The following is a 17,723-nucleotide window of genomic DNA, read 5'->3' as shown; positions in this document are numbered from 1 at the left end:
CATGATTACTGCTATATGGTAAATTGTTATATCAATAACATCAGGAGTCATTCTACCATATATCCGACTATGTAACAATCTATTCTAAGAACGTAAAATACCATTAAGTACATTTCACATGTATTGAACGTGTTTTACGCTGTGAGAGGTAGGATTCAAAGGTAGTCCGTTTTCTTCGTAGTGTCGCTTCTAACCTCCTCCTATGTTGTTGCAGAGTGGTATGTTCTATTTCACAAACAGTGTCGAAATGAATGATTTGGCAATAACTGAACATAGCGAAACAATAACATCTCCTAGACAGTACTTTCATCAAAGGCCGTTAATTTGGCGCGACGGTGTTGTTTCTAAGAAATCAAAATAAGTGCTGTATATACTATTCCCCCCCTTCACTGCCACCTTAAAAGAGTAACATATATAAAATCAAATAACATTCATTGCCTGGGAAAAGTTTACAAAAAACATGGCCCTCTATAAATAATATCAACTCCTCCTCCACTTTTTCTACATGCAGTTTCTCCATTTGTCGATACAGCCTTAGAACCCCCTGGTACTATTAAACTCTCTTCTTCCATGGTAGAATGGAAAAAGATGATGTTATTGACCCTATTTTATAAGAATATAGACCAAAAATGTCAGTTTAAAAAACACGTTATAAAATTTACTTTTTGAGGCTCGTTTTGGCGCTCCTCTGATTGTGGCGCCCGGCTCTTGGTCCGCCCCTGAAGAGAGGGAATGTCTTTCTATATGAAAAAAAAAAGTCGTTAATGACTGGTTGACGAACAAGGCAAACCGCTTAGCCTGGAAATTTGAAATTGTTAGCTATCAGTGTATGTTTTACGTACACAGCAAGTAAATTCCACAGAATTGTTAACTTTTAAATAGTTTTGGTGTAAAAATTGGCCCATGGTATGAATGAATTCTACCGTACTGAAGAGAAATGCTCACTTCCAAAATACACAGTACTGTTTGGAATACAGATCTGTGAAAAATGAACTTCAAAAATAAAATATGTCATTCTAATTGGGAAAAAAGTAAAATAGCAAAATATTCAAAATCACGTGATTATAATTATTACGAGTAAATGTAATATACTTTCCAATGCTTATTTATGTCTATATTTATTTATTTATTTATTTATTTATTTATTTATTTATTTGTAGCTCACTTGCACCATTCGATCGACGAAGAAGAAGCGAACGATTCCAGTTATCGTAAGGGTTTCAGATGTCAACGACAACGCTCCCAAATTCTTAGATACGCCATATGAAACAACAGTAGCAGAGGTAAGCATACAATAATACTAACGCAGCAAAAAACTACGCGATGTATTTTTGCCCTTAAGAGGCCTCATCCCGGCGAAATTAAAATACCGCTTATTTTACAGTAATTATGTGATATCTTCAAATAGATAAAAGATAATTGAAATGTGGAACAAGAGCGCCCTAGACAATATCATTTTATATGAGATATCGTTATCACGACTCGCTTATCTGCTTTCGATTTCCAGCCATTTAGAAAATCGGCATTTATTTTCGCGTGTCTAAATGGCTGGAAGTCGAAAGCAGATAAGTGACTCATGATAACGGTATCTCATGTAAAATGACTGTAAAATTAGCGGTAATTTAATTTCGTCGGGATGAGGCCTCTTAATTCAGCCTATGAAGTAGCATATTCAGTAATAGAAGCATTGAACTTCTATTTTACAAAGAACATGAACCATTAGCGTTATCAGGTGACATGCTAATAATACGTACGTTACGGTGTTCCATTTCTTGTTGATATGTTGCTGACGAAAAAAAAATCTTATAAGAAATTAGGGTAAAGTTCCAAAGTTGGTCGTCCGTTTCTAGCAAAATTTTGAAAATTTACCGAAAGAAATGGATAATTCGCTCATTTGTGTGCTTGATACTATTAAGGAGAGTGGAAGTTGTGTGTATTTTTCTTTATAAGTGGTTATAATCAGGGCTGTAGTCGAGGGTACACGGCGGTACACGTCGTATACTGTCTGCTTAATCTTAGTCATGAGAGTGTACCTTCTGCTTCAAAGCGTATAGTACTTTCTACTTTTGTTTCCTTTATATTTATTTATTTATTTAAACGGGTTCTGACTCCAATGATAAGCAGACTATATATATATATATATTTTAAATCTTATATTCTTAGCAAGTGTTCAAATATACGACTCATGAAATCAGGCGCGGTTTTTTTTTTTCTATTCCTTCTCGGAGTAAGTTGGTTCCTTCCCCATACCTACACCCATTTATTTTATTAGTGATGTCATTTAAGTAAGGAGTGGCATCAAAGGAAAAGCATGAAACGCTTTTAGACTGTAAACAGCAATGTATTCTTCCCTATTTTAATTGAATTAATTAATACAGACGATTTACATTGTTCATTAAAAGATGCCTTCCGTGTCTCTTATGATAGTAATAGATGATCACAAAACAGCGTATACCATCTGAAAATTTAAGGGCTACAGCCGTGGTTATAAACATGGAACTATTTGGCAAGTTGAGGGCACTACTTCGCACAAGATTACCGCATGATTGGATTGTGAGAAAGTAAGGAGCATTTGTATTCTGAACTTGGCTATGGCTGTACAGAAACGCTAAAGTTGGACAAAGAGACAAGAAATCACTCACTATTAAATTTAACAGAATGGGTCCAAATTTCCCTAACGCTAAGCTAACAAGACCCTTCCTACTCTATTATACGTTGTTAAAACGGTCTATAAAAATTGATGGTTTTTAAATTTTCTTAGCTGTTGTTATGCTTTTAGTCGAAAACCAGGCGGACAACCAACTTCGGAATAAATGCCGAAACTTATTATGATAAAACATAAATGTTCTAATGAAAGAATTAAAATTGAACATTGTTATGGGAGAATGTATGAAGGTATTTGGTAAGGATAATGGGGATCCATTACTTGCTTGATTTAATAGGATCTTCACAGCAGGCGCGAAATCAAAAATGTTTGTTCGGAGGGATTCAAAGTATTTGGAGGGTCCAATACGTCTATGTAATATTGAACCTGTCTTATTCTGCATCCGAAAAGACGATAAGTAATTGTTAATTACTGCCACCCATATTTTTTTTTAGAAAAAAAATATAAAACTAGATCATTTTTGTTTGAAAAGAAAGAGTACAGATGAAACATAAAATCATATCTTTAGCCTACATCAACCATTTCTCTGTTAATAAGTATAATTATGTTAAGAAAATCTACAAATGCTAGTCGAGTTATGAAAATTAGAGGGGGAGTTAGTTCGGCCCCGGTGGACCCTCCGTGGTTGTGCCCATGTTTCACAGGCATTTTTTGGTTCTGTCCATTAGTACTAACGCATTAAAGTAAAAAAAATAACAAAAAAAAAAAAAAAAAAACGAGTGCTAAAGAAAGTGATAATCAAAACATTTATCTTGATAGAGCAGGATAATTCAAGAACCAAGAAAATATCACTTCTGTAAGGTAAATACTGTAATACAACGTTAAGCGTAGACAGTGGCAAATTGAAGACATCCATAGATCTTTCACGGTTGTGACTAGAAAGTGAAAAGTTAGCTTCCAACAATTAGATTTAATTAATTAATTAATTAATTTAGCATTTTTTCCTAAGCAAATTTTGGAAGATACAATTAGTTTAGAATATTTTTGGGTGTTTAGAATTAATAAAATATCCTTTTAATAATAGAAGTAACTGAAATTCTTGCTCTTCGCTAGGAAGATTAATGTTCATACAAATTATTTGAAAGATTAATTTGAATCTCGTTTGTCCCCTTTGAATACGTTCAATCAAAATGGGTGAAGCTGGGTTGTATATTTTGGGGTACACGCACATACAAATAGATCCTTCAGCGATACTTTTGTTTCTTTACAGAGGGCGATATTTGCTCCCCATTCCCGCAAATGATTCGAACACTGAGTACGGTATTTCCATATTAAGCTATATTTAGATTTATAATTAATGAATTTACGTGTATACTTCATACAGTTACAATGTCAGCGGTAAGTATTCTAAGTTTGCATAACCTCTCTGTTAACACACACCTGTCATTTAAAGCTAAATGATCATGTTCCAGCATTTTCCGTTATAAAGAGTTTTTATTGTATTTTTTAGCAAACTCCATCCATAAATAAATTGATAGATTTGAATGTATCTTCATCATAACTTATTTATTTATTTATTTACGAACATAATTCCAGATACAGCTGAACGCCAGTTTACACTGAAATATCTAACAAATCTAAGACGCTATTGCAATAATAATAATAATAATAATAATAATAATAATAATAATAATAATAATAATAATAATAATAATAATAATAATAATAATAATAATAATAATATCTAAGTACAGTAAAACTTGGATAATTCGAACCTCAAGGGACCAGTAGAAAAAATCGAATTAGAAAAGTTGTTGTAAATGGTTGAAATAAACAATCAAACTTCAGGTTTTAACATAAAGAGCATTATTGGAGCTAATAATAAGTGTTTTAAGTACCATACACTCATTGTAAAACTAGGAAAAACATAGGTTAATACAATATGAAGTAAAATACTGTACTGTAATACGTATGTACATACACTAGCACTGTATTATGCATGAACATTGAAAAAATCATAAAAACAGAAAAGAATATTACTGTATTAATAGACAAATAACTGTCATGAGACTTCTAAAATGGCAAAAACTTCGAATTATCGAGATTATAATTCGAATTAACCATGATTTTTTAAAAACATTGTTTGTATATGAAATTCTAGGGACCAAGAGAAAAATTCGAAATAAAGAAGTTTTCGAATTACAGAAGTTCGAATTATCCAGGTTCCACTGTAATAACAAGAAAGGTTGACAATAGCTGACTAGAATTTATCCATTAAAATGACGTCCTAGTGCGGAGTTATATGCAGCTTCATAATTAAATAAATCTACAACTGTATGTGACATTTCCGTTGTATAATTTAGGAAACCTGTAGAACAGAGAACGTTGGACTATTGAAAGTCTAGGTCGTACTATATGAAAAAAAGATGTGTGTTACTGATTTGTCTGAATGAAATTTCGAAATACAGTTCTGAGAGTAGCGTTTCGGATCTGAATTGACCATGTTTGAATTTATACAGGTGTTTGAGTTCACTGATTTTATGGACGAGTGTCAGGTATAGTTGAATATTTACTGTTTGCAATAGTTCGTGTTCTGTCATCGCACGTGTACGGCGTACTCTGAAACGAACTATTGCAAGGAAGAAGTTTACAACTGAGCTTAGTCGGGATAGATTTGTAGGAGCTGCTATTGTCCAGATAGGTTAACAATATTCCATTTTAGGATAAATTAATGCCTTGTGAAACGCTGCTAAGGAAGAGAGGTTCCATATTTATGTTAACCTGTACAGAAGTCCTAGAATCTGCATTGATTGCTTAAGAGTCTCCATCCCGGCGAAATTAAAATACCGCTAATTTTACAGTAATTATGTGATATCTTCAAATAGATAAGATAATCAAACTGTGGAACAAGAGCGCCCTAGGCAATATTATTTTACATGAGAAACCGTTATCACGACTCACTTATCTGCTTTCGATTTCGAGCCATTTTGAAAATCGGCATTTATTTTCGCGTTTCTAAACAGCCGAAAACGGAAAGCCACTAGGTGACTTGATAACGGTACCTCATGCAAAATAATATTGTCTAGGGCGCCCTTGTTCCACATTTCAATTATCTTTGATCTATTTGAAGATATCACATAATTACTGTAAAATTAGCGGTATTTTAATTTCGCCGGGATGAAGACTCTTAATGATAATGTTTATATGTTCTGTGTCAAAAGTAACTCAGAGATCCTTATGACTATTGACTCTCTTGATGGTCGAACCATTTATCTTGTATGAGGTGTACACAATATTTTCCTTTAGGAGATATGCTATGGGTCTACTTTTATCAAAATTCTCTTTTAGGAGCCATGTGTTACACCAAGAGGAAAAATTATCTATGTCGTTTTGAAGTAGCTCGGACTCTTCTGTACTGTTAACTTCCCTGAAGATTTTGCAGTCGTCTGCATATAAATGACTGTAAATTTAAATATTAACTCCAGCCATAACTTAACCTATTGTTTGTTTATTTGTAGTTAACTCCAGTGGGGACAACTATCTTCCAAGATATCCATGCGGAGGACGATGACGCAGGAGTTAATGGTCTCGTAGAATATTTTGTGGTTCCTGGTAAAGATTTAGATCTGGAGGAAGGAGACAAAACAGTAGCCGATGGTTTTGGGTATTTCTCCATCAATTTACCCCATCAAGGACAGGTGACAGTTAACAGAAGCTTGGACTATGAGAAAACTCAGCGTTATCTAGTCACGATTGTTGCTTCGGTATGTATAGTCAGTTTTGGTATCAATGGTATTTTATCAAAGGGGAAGGGGGAGTTTTCAAGCAGTCAGTCCCATATCCTTTTAGGACAAGCTTGGTTTTTGTATATCATATACGAGGGGAGACCCAAAAGAAACCAGATTGAAAACGCGTGGTTGTTCCTAGATGTAGTAGAGAGCTCTCTCTAGGTGGAGACCTTCCTAAATCAGTTGCCTAAATGGTGTCTGTTTACGAGGTTAACATTTGTTCGTAATGTTCTTTCTCTTAACTGTTCTCGTTTTCCGGCCGCAAAATTGTTATGACAGATATAAATAATATATTTGAAATTTTGGTTCCTGCTTGAAAAATCGGCAACAGAAGCTTACCAAATACTTCAGCAGGCTTTCAAGAAGGATGCTATGATCGCACACAAATTTTCGAGTTGTTTGGGCGTGTTACACAAGCGTTGAAGATCATGCTCGTTCTGGGCGCCCTTCATCTTCTCAAAACAACGAAAACGTTGAAAAAATCCGTCAAGAAATCTACTGGGATCATTTCATGATCGGCGAAATTTCCAAACAGTCAGGAGTGAGTTGGAGCTCCTGTCAACGGATTTTGCCAAAGGATTTGCAAATGAGACTGCAAGGATTTGGCGCTAAGTTTGTTCCTCGCTTTCTCATACAGGATTTTTTAAAAAAAAGGTTTGGATTTACACCAAGACTTGAAAAATCAGATTGAAAATGATCCAAACATTTTGACCTTAGGTCATTACAGAAGATGGGGGTTCCCGAGAATGAAAAAAAAATCTAAAAGAGGAGTATTTTGATGCGGAGGAAGTACAAATAGCTTCGCAGAAGGCACTGGAGATATCAAAGTTAAAAGAGTTCTAGAGTTCAGACAGTGGAAAAGAAGACTGGAGAAGTCCATCACATCTAATGGGGAATACTTCGAAAGAGACTGAAATAATTGTGTAAAAAAAATTAATAAATTATTTTTTTAGAACAAAAGTCCGGTTTCTTTTGGGACCCTCCTCGTATATACACATCTTTCTCCATATCTTGCTCAAGGTAATGGATTTAAATAAACTCTGAAATCCCATTGTGTACTGCTACTAGTTGGTACTATATATAAAGTATTGGATCATGTTTTATATTTGTTAGCAATGTAGATCTATTCAAGTATTCATAGTAAAAAAATAATTATGAAAAAACTAAGCAAACATAGCATACTCATCTTAAGGTTTGTTTTGAGGTACCATTGAATAAATATAAAATAACATACGTAGTATATTTCAATATATCTTACTCTTACAAACGCTCATCAGTTGAGCTGCTGGTATGTTTTCATGATATTCATCCAATATGGCATGTATAGCATAATCAGGGTGTCTGTCTATCGGTCACGAAAAAGTCACGAAATCAGAAAACGGTCATGAAAGTCAAGAGAAAGTCATGAAATTTAGTTTTTGGTTCAAGATTTTTGTTATCTGGAAAATTTTGTTCAATAAAACATCAAAATTCACCACCAAAATTGTCTATAGTCGGCTTTGGACGCTACCAAATCGGTAGCAAAGCATGCTTCTATCGAATGCATGAAAATTCGGCCTAATTTGTACCCAAATTCCCCCTTGAGAATGTTACGAAATTTTATGGTTTGGTAAAGAAAAGGTCACGAGAAAGTAATGAAATTTCATTTTGAAATTTTAGTAGACACCCTGATAATGGTCCCTACCGTTCCACTTCAATCACACATTAATAGTAGTTGGGAGCATGGAATGAATTAAAAGATAGGAAGGAATAATTTCTTAATTCCTATTGACACTTCACAATACTTATTAAATTGAAATGTAAAATTCTATATTGTAGCGTTATATTAGTTATAAAATGCTATAATCTGAGACAGTTGATATTTTCATGAAGTACCTCATCATTAACATTTAGCATAACAACTGATTTACGCTTCTTTTACTTAGCAGTACACACTTAGAAGTTCTTACAAACACGTTGCTTTTTATAGCATTTTGTAAGTACAAAAAATTTACGTTGTAAAATTTTAAACATTTTGTAAGTACTGAAAGTTTACGTCGTAGAATTTACGTCATTTTCTACATACTAAAATTTACATCGTACAATTTGTAGCATTAATACTAATTTTGTAAGTACTAAATTACATTTACGTCGTAGAATATATAACATTTTATAAGCACTGAAAGTTTACACTGTATGATTTACATAATTTTAAAATATTAAAAATTTATGTCGTAGAATTTGTAGCATTTTTGTAAGTATCAAACACTTTCGTTGTGTAAATTATAGCATTTTGTAAATACTAAACATTTACGTGGTAGAATTTGTAGGATTTTGTAAGTACTAAACATTTACTACCTCGTAGAATTGATAGCAATTTATAAGTACTAAACATTTATGTCGTAGAATTTTTAACACTTTGTAGGTCACTTAACATTTATGTCATTTGAATTTATAGTATTTTGTAAGTACTAAATACTTGCAGTGTATAATTATTTTCTGTTTCATATTTTTAAAGAATGCACGAAGTTTATGTAAAATCCAACCCAACATTCTTAACATGATCATGATTCTGACAATGGGAAACAATACTTAATAAGAATACTTTATATGACTAAAGGAAAAGAAATACACTTTCTTGGTTATACAACTTGATCTTACATATATACCATGTGGTTTGAAGTCAATTGTACAAGAAAAGTTTGTGTAAAAATGCATTTATGGCGATTTTTTTCATGTAGGAATTTTTCTACTATTTCAGGATCGTGCTAGAAATTTAGCTGATAGATTTTCAAGTACTACCACACTGACAATTAATATCAAAGACGATGATGACCAAGATCCTTCATTTAGGTACGAAGGTTGTATGCTGTTGGATGGGGTGTGTATTAATCCTGAATACACAGCTTCGGTAAGTCAGCCATCATTTTAAGTATTTGATTACCACTGACAGGTCAGTTGCTAAGTTCAGAAATTTCAGTGCACTACAATACTCTACTAACCTCTTCATTTTGATGCACGAATTTTCCATTATATTTTGCACTACCATTTTACTTAAAATTTTTACTTCCCTTCCCTCTTTCTTTACGTCTAACATATCTTCTTTTACGTTCCGAATATCTTAACAAATTTTCTTCTTAAACCGTGTCTAATGGATATAGACCTACAGTTTGATTTTCCTCTTTGTGTTCCCCGATATAATTTTCCTCTCTCTTCTGTTTGTTTCCAACCCTTCCTTATTTATTTTCTGTTTCAGCTATTTCGCTCTATTCTTTTTTATATTCATACAGGGTGTTTCACAATGAATTTCGGAGTCTCAAGGTTTTGTACTATTTATTATATTTAATTTACAATTATAAATACATCATAGGAAAGAACAACTCAAACAGTTTTGCTACAAGTGTTCAATGTGTGAGCACTATTCGTCATACGGCACGCATCGAGTCGATAGGCGAGAAAGGCCCACAAACTTTCCGCCGGGATATGGCACAAAATATATTCAATTTAGGGAAGTTTCGTTGTAAGTGTACCGTCTCGTGGGAATTTGCTGACCTCCCAGATGCGAACATGGTTGCACTATGACTATAGATTCAATCTTTGCAAAATGTAAAACACAAACATCTTTCTGCTCACTAGTCGCTATTTTTTCAACTAGTGCTTTCTAGTGACAGAAAGAAGAAACAGTGCATGCGATGCGTGCATACAGACTGTTTGAGTTGATCTTTCATTTGATATTGTTTATGATTGTAAGTTAATTGTGATAAATACTACAAAGCCTTAAAACACTTTTGAAACACCCTGTATATTCAGGTTTTTACTTATTTTTCATCGCTTTTCATAACGTCCATGTTTCTCATGCAAATAGTATAATATTTCACATTAAATATGTGACAATCTTTTTTTTTTTTTGATACATTGTATTCAACGACTAGCAAGATACGCTTTCTTTTTTTCTTTTTTGAAAAGCTCTTGCTATTATTGGACACAAATTTTCTCTTTTGAGGTATTTTGACAATCTAACATCAAAGAACTTTCTCTAACTTTAAATTCTATCTATTTTTTTTTAAACATTTCATTTGGCGGAAATGATTGTTCAAATGGAACGCATTTTCAAGCGTTTGCCATATTTTAAAATTTGCTCTTACTATTATTCAGGAATTTCTAAGATTTTTGACTCAGTATTTCCTCCTTTATCGTAGGATATCTTCCGCGAATCTCTGTTCAAATTTCTCATTAATTCATTTGAATGCAAATTAATATCTCCCCCCATATATATATATATATATATATATATATATATATATATATATATATATATATATATATAGAGAGAGAGAGAGAGAGAGAGAGAGAGAGAGAGTGGAGTGGAGTGGATTTTGAGTTTAACGTCGCTTTTTAGCAGCGGGGGTATATGAGACGTGGACCTACTGATTAACGTGGAATCCGAACCACATGATATCTATATCTATATCTATCTATCTATCTATCTATATATCTATCTATCTATCTATCTATCTATCTATATCTATATATATATATATATATATATATATATATATATATATATATATATATATATATATATATATATATATATATATATATATATATATATATATATATATATATATATGTGTGTGTGTGTGTGTGTGTGTGTGTGTGTGTGTTGTTTTATCTTTTGGAAAGACATCTTTGATATAAACTTAAAAGTTTCTGAAAGTTTTTATATACTCATTGTTTTTTTTCGATTTCAATAATATAAAAAGCTAAATCATTTCCAAATTTGAACTTGAAACTCACACTCTAAATACAAGATACGGGCAAGTTTCTTTTTTTTTCTATCCCAACGAAATAATTCAGATTATGTTTGAACTTATTTATTATTTGAAATGTCTGCAATTATATTCAACTTTCGTCATATTTAAAAAAAAAAAAAAGTTCCTCAAAGTTTACGACGAAAAAAAAATCATAATGTAAGTCGATAGAACATCATCGATTTGACTCTTTCAATTTATGTTTTATAATCTTTACATGACAAATGATATTTTTATAAACTTTTTCAATGTATTTTATTTTCTTTCTGGTATTATTTGGAGCAAAGACGATAGAGTTCCACTGTTTTTTTCGTCCTTTCTATCTAAATGATTTGACTTCATTCTATCAAATTTTGCATGATTATTGGCATGGCGTAGAACGAAAAAAAACCTCCACTAGCTCTGCTACAGAGGAACAATCACCTAAAAACCACTTCTCTCATAGAAGTCAATGAAGTAAAGCGACATCTAAACGTAAAGAGCTATTTATGCCCGTACATATGTTAGATTTGTGTAACTTTTAGGAATGGAATGTTTGATAGAAGTTTTAATAGGATTCACTCTTTTTTTTTTTTTTTTTTTGGAACATCTAACAGTTTAAGAAATGAAATGAAATGAAATCATTAAGTTATACGTCCCACGGTTATGCCGGTTAGGCTAAAGGAGACAGTGATGATGAGAAATGAGTGAAATGGTGGAATGAAGAAAGTGGGAGGAAACGGGAGAACCCCGAGAAAACCCACGAGCACGGTGTTTGTCCACACGGCGCGAGCTGGGATTGAACCAAGGACCCCAAGCACTGGAGGTGAACGCTCTACCACTGAGCCACCGCGCCCCCTAACATCTAACAGTATCACCACATTGATCCATATATAGGGTGTTACAAAAATGTGTTATGTGAACTATCCAAATATCCATCTTTCAGAACCTCCGGTACTTGCACAATGATTTTAGAGAGGCTGTTTAGTAGCACTTGATCACTCTCCACCTACCTCTCTAAAAACTGGTGTGCAAAAGAATTAGAGCATTCTTAAACATGGATATTTGGATAGTTCACATATCAGTTCCTGAATAATACCTTGACCCGACTACGATAGGTCCCATAGAAGTGGAACTATGAATATTTAAAGTTTACTTGTTTCACGTTTTCGGGACTCTATAATTCCGAAACTATCCACTTTAGAGCACAGGTCCATATGAACTATTCTTCTTCTTCTTCTTCTTCTTCTTCTTCTTATTATTATTATTATTATTATTATTATTATTATTATTATTATTATTATTATTATTATTATTATTATTATTATTATTCGTTCACCTCTGGTGCTTGGGGTCCCGGGTTCAAACCCTGCTCCCACCAAGTGAACTTTGTGGTGGACAAACACTGTGTGCGTGGGTTTTCTCGGTGTTCTCCCGTTTCCTCCCACTTTCTTCATTCCACCGTTTCATTCATCTGTCATCATCACCGTCTCCTTTAGCCTAACCGGCATAAGCGTGGGACGTAAAAGTTAAAGATTTTATTATTATTATTATTATTATTATTATTATTATTATTATTATTATTATTATTATTATTATTATTATTATTATTATTATTATTACCGCACACAATTTCTTTCATAGTGAACAGGAAGAAAATCTTTAAAATAAAATTTTGTCCCTTTGCTGCAGCTTTGACGTTTGAAAACCTTACCTAGTTGATTTAATGTAGAAAAATTATTATTTATAATTATTGTTACTGTTATTTGAATGTTATTTATGAATTGCAGGTGTCAAGTGGTGTTTTGGCTGGTGTTTTGGATGTGAAACCTGAAAAGATCCATGCTGAAGATATGGACTCGATTAATTCACCAATCATTTACAGCTTTTTAAGTGGAATGCCATCGTCGTATAGGGATTATTTTGAAATTAATCAACAGACTGGAAGCGTAAGGCAAATACGGGCTGTCGACACAAATATTGCTAAGAAGTTCGAGTTAATAATTAAGGTAAGAACAATGATTCGACATGGTTATGTTTATATTTTTTTCTTTTTTAAAAATAATTTATTGGATTTATTGCGCATAGGAGTATACTTAGGATTATTGATAAATGGGAAAGAGTATTTAAACTATAAGTAAGGTATATTATAATAGCCACCTTGGTCACGTTTGCTCTAGGGGGTAACGCTTCGAAAACGCATTCCCAAATAGCCATAGACTAACTCTAAAAGCTATAAACTATTGTCATTTTTGTATTAAAGTGTGATTATCCTCTTGGGACACTTAACCACCAGAGCAAAATTGGTATTCTGCTGGATTTTCTGTCTTTTTGTTTGAGTTCAAACTTTATAATTAATATGTAGTATTAATATAATTTTATGCGAAATTATTTGAGATAGCTTATTCTTCTTTCTAAAGGATCTTGTATCTCCATTACACCTATGTGTTTTGAATAAAGACGCTCGTGACGTAAGATTAGTGAGATATTAAAAATAAATATCGATTTGCTCTGATTTTAATTGACAGATACGGTATTACAAACTTAAGATACTTTTTTGGGGGTCTTAGAATAAAGAAGTTGTATATATTTGTTACAAGTGGACGCGGGTGCGGATGCACACAGGCCGGTAGTCAGCCCAAAAATGAAAGGGAAGCGATCCCACCATATTATAGTTCATTTGCAAGCCTTCCGTGAAAATTTTAGGGGGACAGCAAAAATTTAGGAGGGATCCCCCCCCAGACCCCCTGGATACGGGCCTGGATGCACATGCGATATTTTATATCCGCACAGAGCTCTAGTTTTGGAAGTGTAGAGTTTTAACTTTACTTCGTCGGACGAGAAGTCTACTTTTTCCTTTATTATCTTTTAGAAATGTTTTAAGTATATTTTCAACAATGGTTTAACTGATGAATTTGTCTTTTATTTCATGCAACAATAAAAACCACCAACTTACCACCAACTTAATTAACACAATGAATGTATAAACACTGTCGTCGTTCTGGCAAAGTCACTAAGTCCAAAATATAAGTTTTGAAATGTATCTGTTTTAAAAATTAGTAAACCACTGCTAAAATCGGTTTCTCAATATTAAGTAATGCGAATATACGTTTTATTTTCTTTCTGGTTTTATATTAATATTGTTACACACAATTTCACTGCCCTTGCGCAGTTCAGCTTGGTGTATTAACGTGCAAAACTCAGATTTAGGAAGTTAATAACCCTGCCAGGGCGACAACGGTGTAAAGCATTATTATTTTGTTAACTGACCACTTAACGATAAAATGAGCCTTTTCTGTGACATCAAGGATGTCCAACATACGCAGTTTTCCTACAAATATGAAGTTAAATACGATAAAATTTGTTAATTTGGACACTTATTTGCAAAATTATGAACATATAAACATATGCTATTAATATGAGTTGACAACATCTGTACAAACTGAGTATTCTGTAAGATAAGCCAATCTACACAAGTTTCACTGTATAAATATGAGATTACATACAATGAAATCATTAAGTTGGTACTTGTTTAATTTGGCCATATGTGTGTGTAATCACGTAGATGTAAACTTAAGTTGGCCATTTGTAAAAGTAGTCTTTTCTTTAGAACCAAAGTAGGCCAATTTATACAGATTTCATTGTAGTACGTAAACATACAATATGCAACTGTATTTCTTTGTAAAGATAGTTATATAAATGATTTGTTTGTTTATTTAGGCTGAGGAGGTTTCCGAGACAAAACGATTCGCAACGGCAAAATTGATCATTATTGTGAAGGCAGTGGACAGTAGTCCACCTCAGATAAAGGTAACATCTATGGTTGGAAATGTGGACGAGAATGCGCCTATCGGAACGAAGGTTTTAGATGCAGAGGGGAAACCAATTAAATTCACAGTGACGGATCCTGATCTGGTAAGAGAATGAAAAATATTGTTTTTATACGGTAATGTTACTTTAAATAAAATATAAAAGGCTAGCAATGAGGCACGAAAATATTTAATCCAAAAGACGACACATTCTTGTATAAAAATCTAAATCCTGTTAAAAATCTACTGTATATACACTCTGTAAAGAAAAAATAGCGACACCTCAATTCTCAAACTAACTTACACAGAAAACCATAGTTGCAGCCCGTTAGAAGAGAATAGAAGGAAATGAAGAGTGGGATAGTTCATTTGCGTTATCTGTGACACCTGTGGTGTAGGACATCGCTTGTCAATTGTTTGTGTATCAGTAGTATTTTCGATAGATGGCACTGAGTGCGTCTCGTAAATTATTGTAGTAAGAATTCTGCATTGCATTTGTGATGTGTAGGCTGAGGTAAGTAGCATTTTATGATTGTTCTTTGCTTTCTCATTGTTTGGACAGTGTGTCAAGTGGCAACATTTTTGTTGTGCAGTGTTGTTTGTGTGTGATATTGTTGCTACATGTGGACTGTAAACAAATAAGATGGGTAAGAAATGTGAGTTGTGGCAAATCTCTAAAGGAATAGATGGAATTCTGAAAATCCATCATTCTACGGCAGGAAGAGTAATTCACAAGTGGAAACAGCATAACAAATCGTCCCTTCGTCAACAGTGTGAAAGAAAAAAGAAAGTATCACCCAGAGCAGATTGCTAAATGAAATCAATATCACGGTAGATTTAATGAGTGATTTCCCCAAAAATCGCGTTTGTAGTATGACATGATCTTGGAACTGCAGTTACTTGTACAACTATATTGTCTTGACTGTATGAAGAGGATATTACAAAGAAAAAACCGCGTAGAAAGTCGAAACTGACAAAACACAGAGGACTTCAACATGTAGTTTTGTGAGTCGATATGCAACTTGGACTTACGACAACTGCAAGCACGTCGTTTTCTTCGTTGAAAAGAAGTTTAGAATAGTGGGAAACGATGGTGGTGTGAAGTTGTGGATACGAACAAGCAAGGAACTTGACAAGGATTTTGTTTAAGAGATTCAAATATTCAGTTACTGAGTGATGATATGGGCATGGTTCATCGTTAAAGACGTCAGAACGACGGATATATGTGAAGGATCGTTTGATGCACGAAAATATCTTCAAATTCTGGTACGTAAAGTTCTTACAACAGCTAAAGATGACTTTTCTGAAGAAAATATGGACTACTTTCTTTCCCAGGACGATAATGCTTCATGTCACCGAGCCAAAATTGTTAATACGTGGTTCAAGAATATGACTATTTAGAGACTCGTGTGGCCTACAAACTCACCCGACATGAATCCAGTTGAAAATTTGTGGATCAATATGAGTAGAAATTTCAATAGATAACTATCTCAAATAGAATGGAATTCAAGGAACAGATAATCCGGGTGTTATTCCGTGATATCGAGGTTGCATTTTGCAATAGCTTTGTTACCAATGCGGGAAGCCCATGGTGCACATACAAAATACTAGTTTGGTGTTACTTTTCGATGTTTGCACACAATATGTCTTACCCTAAAGAAATTCCATTTCTTGTTTTCTGCTATTGTTGTTGATCTTTTTCAGTTTTATGAATTACTCTTTCTAGAAACGATTTTGCTCAAAACACACATAGCTACTTATATATGCATATAAATTCACTAAATTCATGTCAAAAGCCTGAAACTCTGGCGCAAGTATTAAGAATGAAGTGCTCATTAGGAATATGCCTTGTAATATTATCAGGAATTCATGTAAAAATTCATATTGATTAAAGTATGTTGAGAAAACCATATTAGAGCAAGTGTCGCTATTTTTTCTTTACAGAGTGTATATATAGAAATGAAAGTGACTATATTTGTAACTTAATAACTCTTGAACCAGCTGATCGAACTCGATCAAATTTTCAACATAGATGAGGTTTGGATATGGGATTTTTTTTTAATCATTCCACTTCGACGGTGCAACTTGGGGGAGGGGAGGGGGAGATATTTAAAAATGATCGAAAATGACCAATGTTGGAGCTGAATCCATAGATTTCGGGGTCGATGAGATGAACAATAACACTTCCGATGCAGTTTAAATCCAAATTCAGCCCTTTATGTTCAAAATAAAACGTATTCTCTCCGTGCGAAGAACGGGTATTCTGTTAGTGTAGTATAAACGTCTTTTAAAAAATGTACACGCAAGAATTAAAAATATTTATATTGTTGAGTATAAATAACTATGAAAACCTTATGAATTTTGAACAATAGGTATAATTAAAAAAAAGAAGCGTAATTAGAGAAACAAAGAATATATTTAGTGCAGAAGGATAATCTTGGTATTCGTAATGGCGCTGTAAACACTAAGTATTGGGGAGCTTTGCTCTCATTTTTTATTCAATTTTTATTATTTACAATTCATTACTTTGGACAATTTTATTATTTGTTACAATTTTAATATACTATATTTAATTTGCAATATGTTCATGCTCCGCTTATCCTTCTGCATTATTACATTAATAGTGTGATAAATAATTTTATTTAAAACAGGCAAATTCGGTCATCTTGGTTCGTGCCATTTTAGTACGTTTACTTATTTGAAACAATTTATAATTAAAACAAATATAGTGACGTAGTCCAGAAGGCTG

At 33.2% G+C, this 17,723-nt stretch overlaps 1 protein-coding gene across 2 annotated transcripts in view; it reads left to right on the top strand.

The window, feature by feature from the left end:
• Cad99C (cadherin 99C) overlaps window positions 1-17,723 on the top strand; it is a 295,315-nt gene that overhangs the window by 231,118 nt on the left and 46,474 nt on the right. For both annotated transcript variants that reach the window (XM_081729433.1, XM_081729434.1), the window contains 5 exons: window positions 1,161-1,283; window positions 6,124-6,369; window positions 9,134-9,283; window positions 12,956-13,174; window positions 14,886-15,080. In XM_081729433.1, the coding sequence (XP_081585559.1) occupies window positions 1,161-1,283; window positions 6,124-6,369; window positions 9,134-9,283; window positions 12,956-13,174; window positions 14,886-15,080 (933 nt within the window). The remainder of the gene's footprint in view (window positions 1-1,160; window positions 1,284-6,123; window positions 6,370-9,133; window positions 9,284-12,955; window positions 13,175-14,885; window positions 15,081-17,723) is intronic.

The sequence above is a fragment of the Thermobia domestica genome, chromosome 10, assembly GCF_964235325.1.
Source record: "Thermobia domestica chromosome 10, izTheDome1.hap1.1, whole genome shotgun sequence".
Lineage (NCBI taxonomy): Eukaryota > Metazoa > Arthropoda > Insecta > Zygentoma > Lepismatidae > Thermobia > Thermobia domestica.
This window is presented reverse-complemented; position numbering and strand designations above follow the sequence as displayed.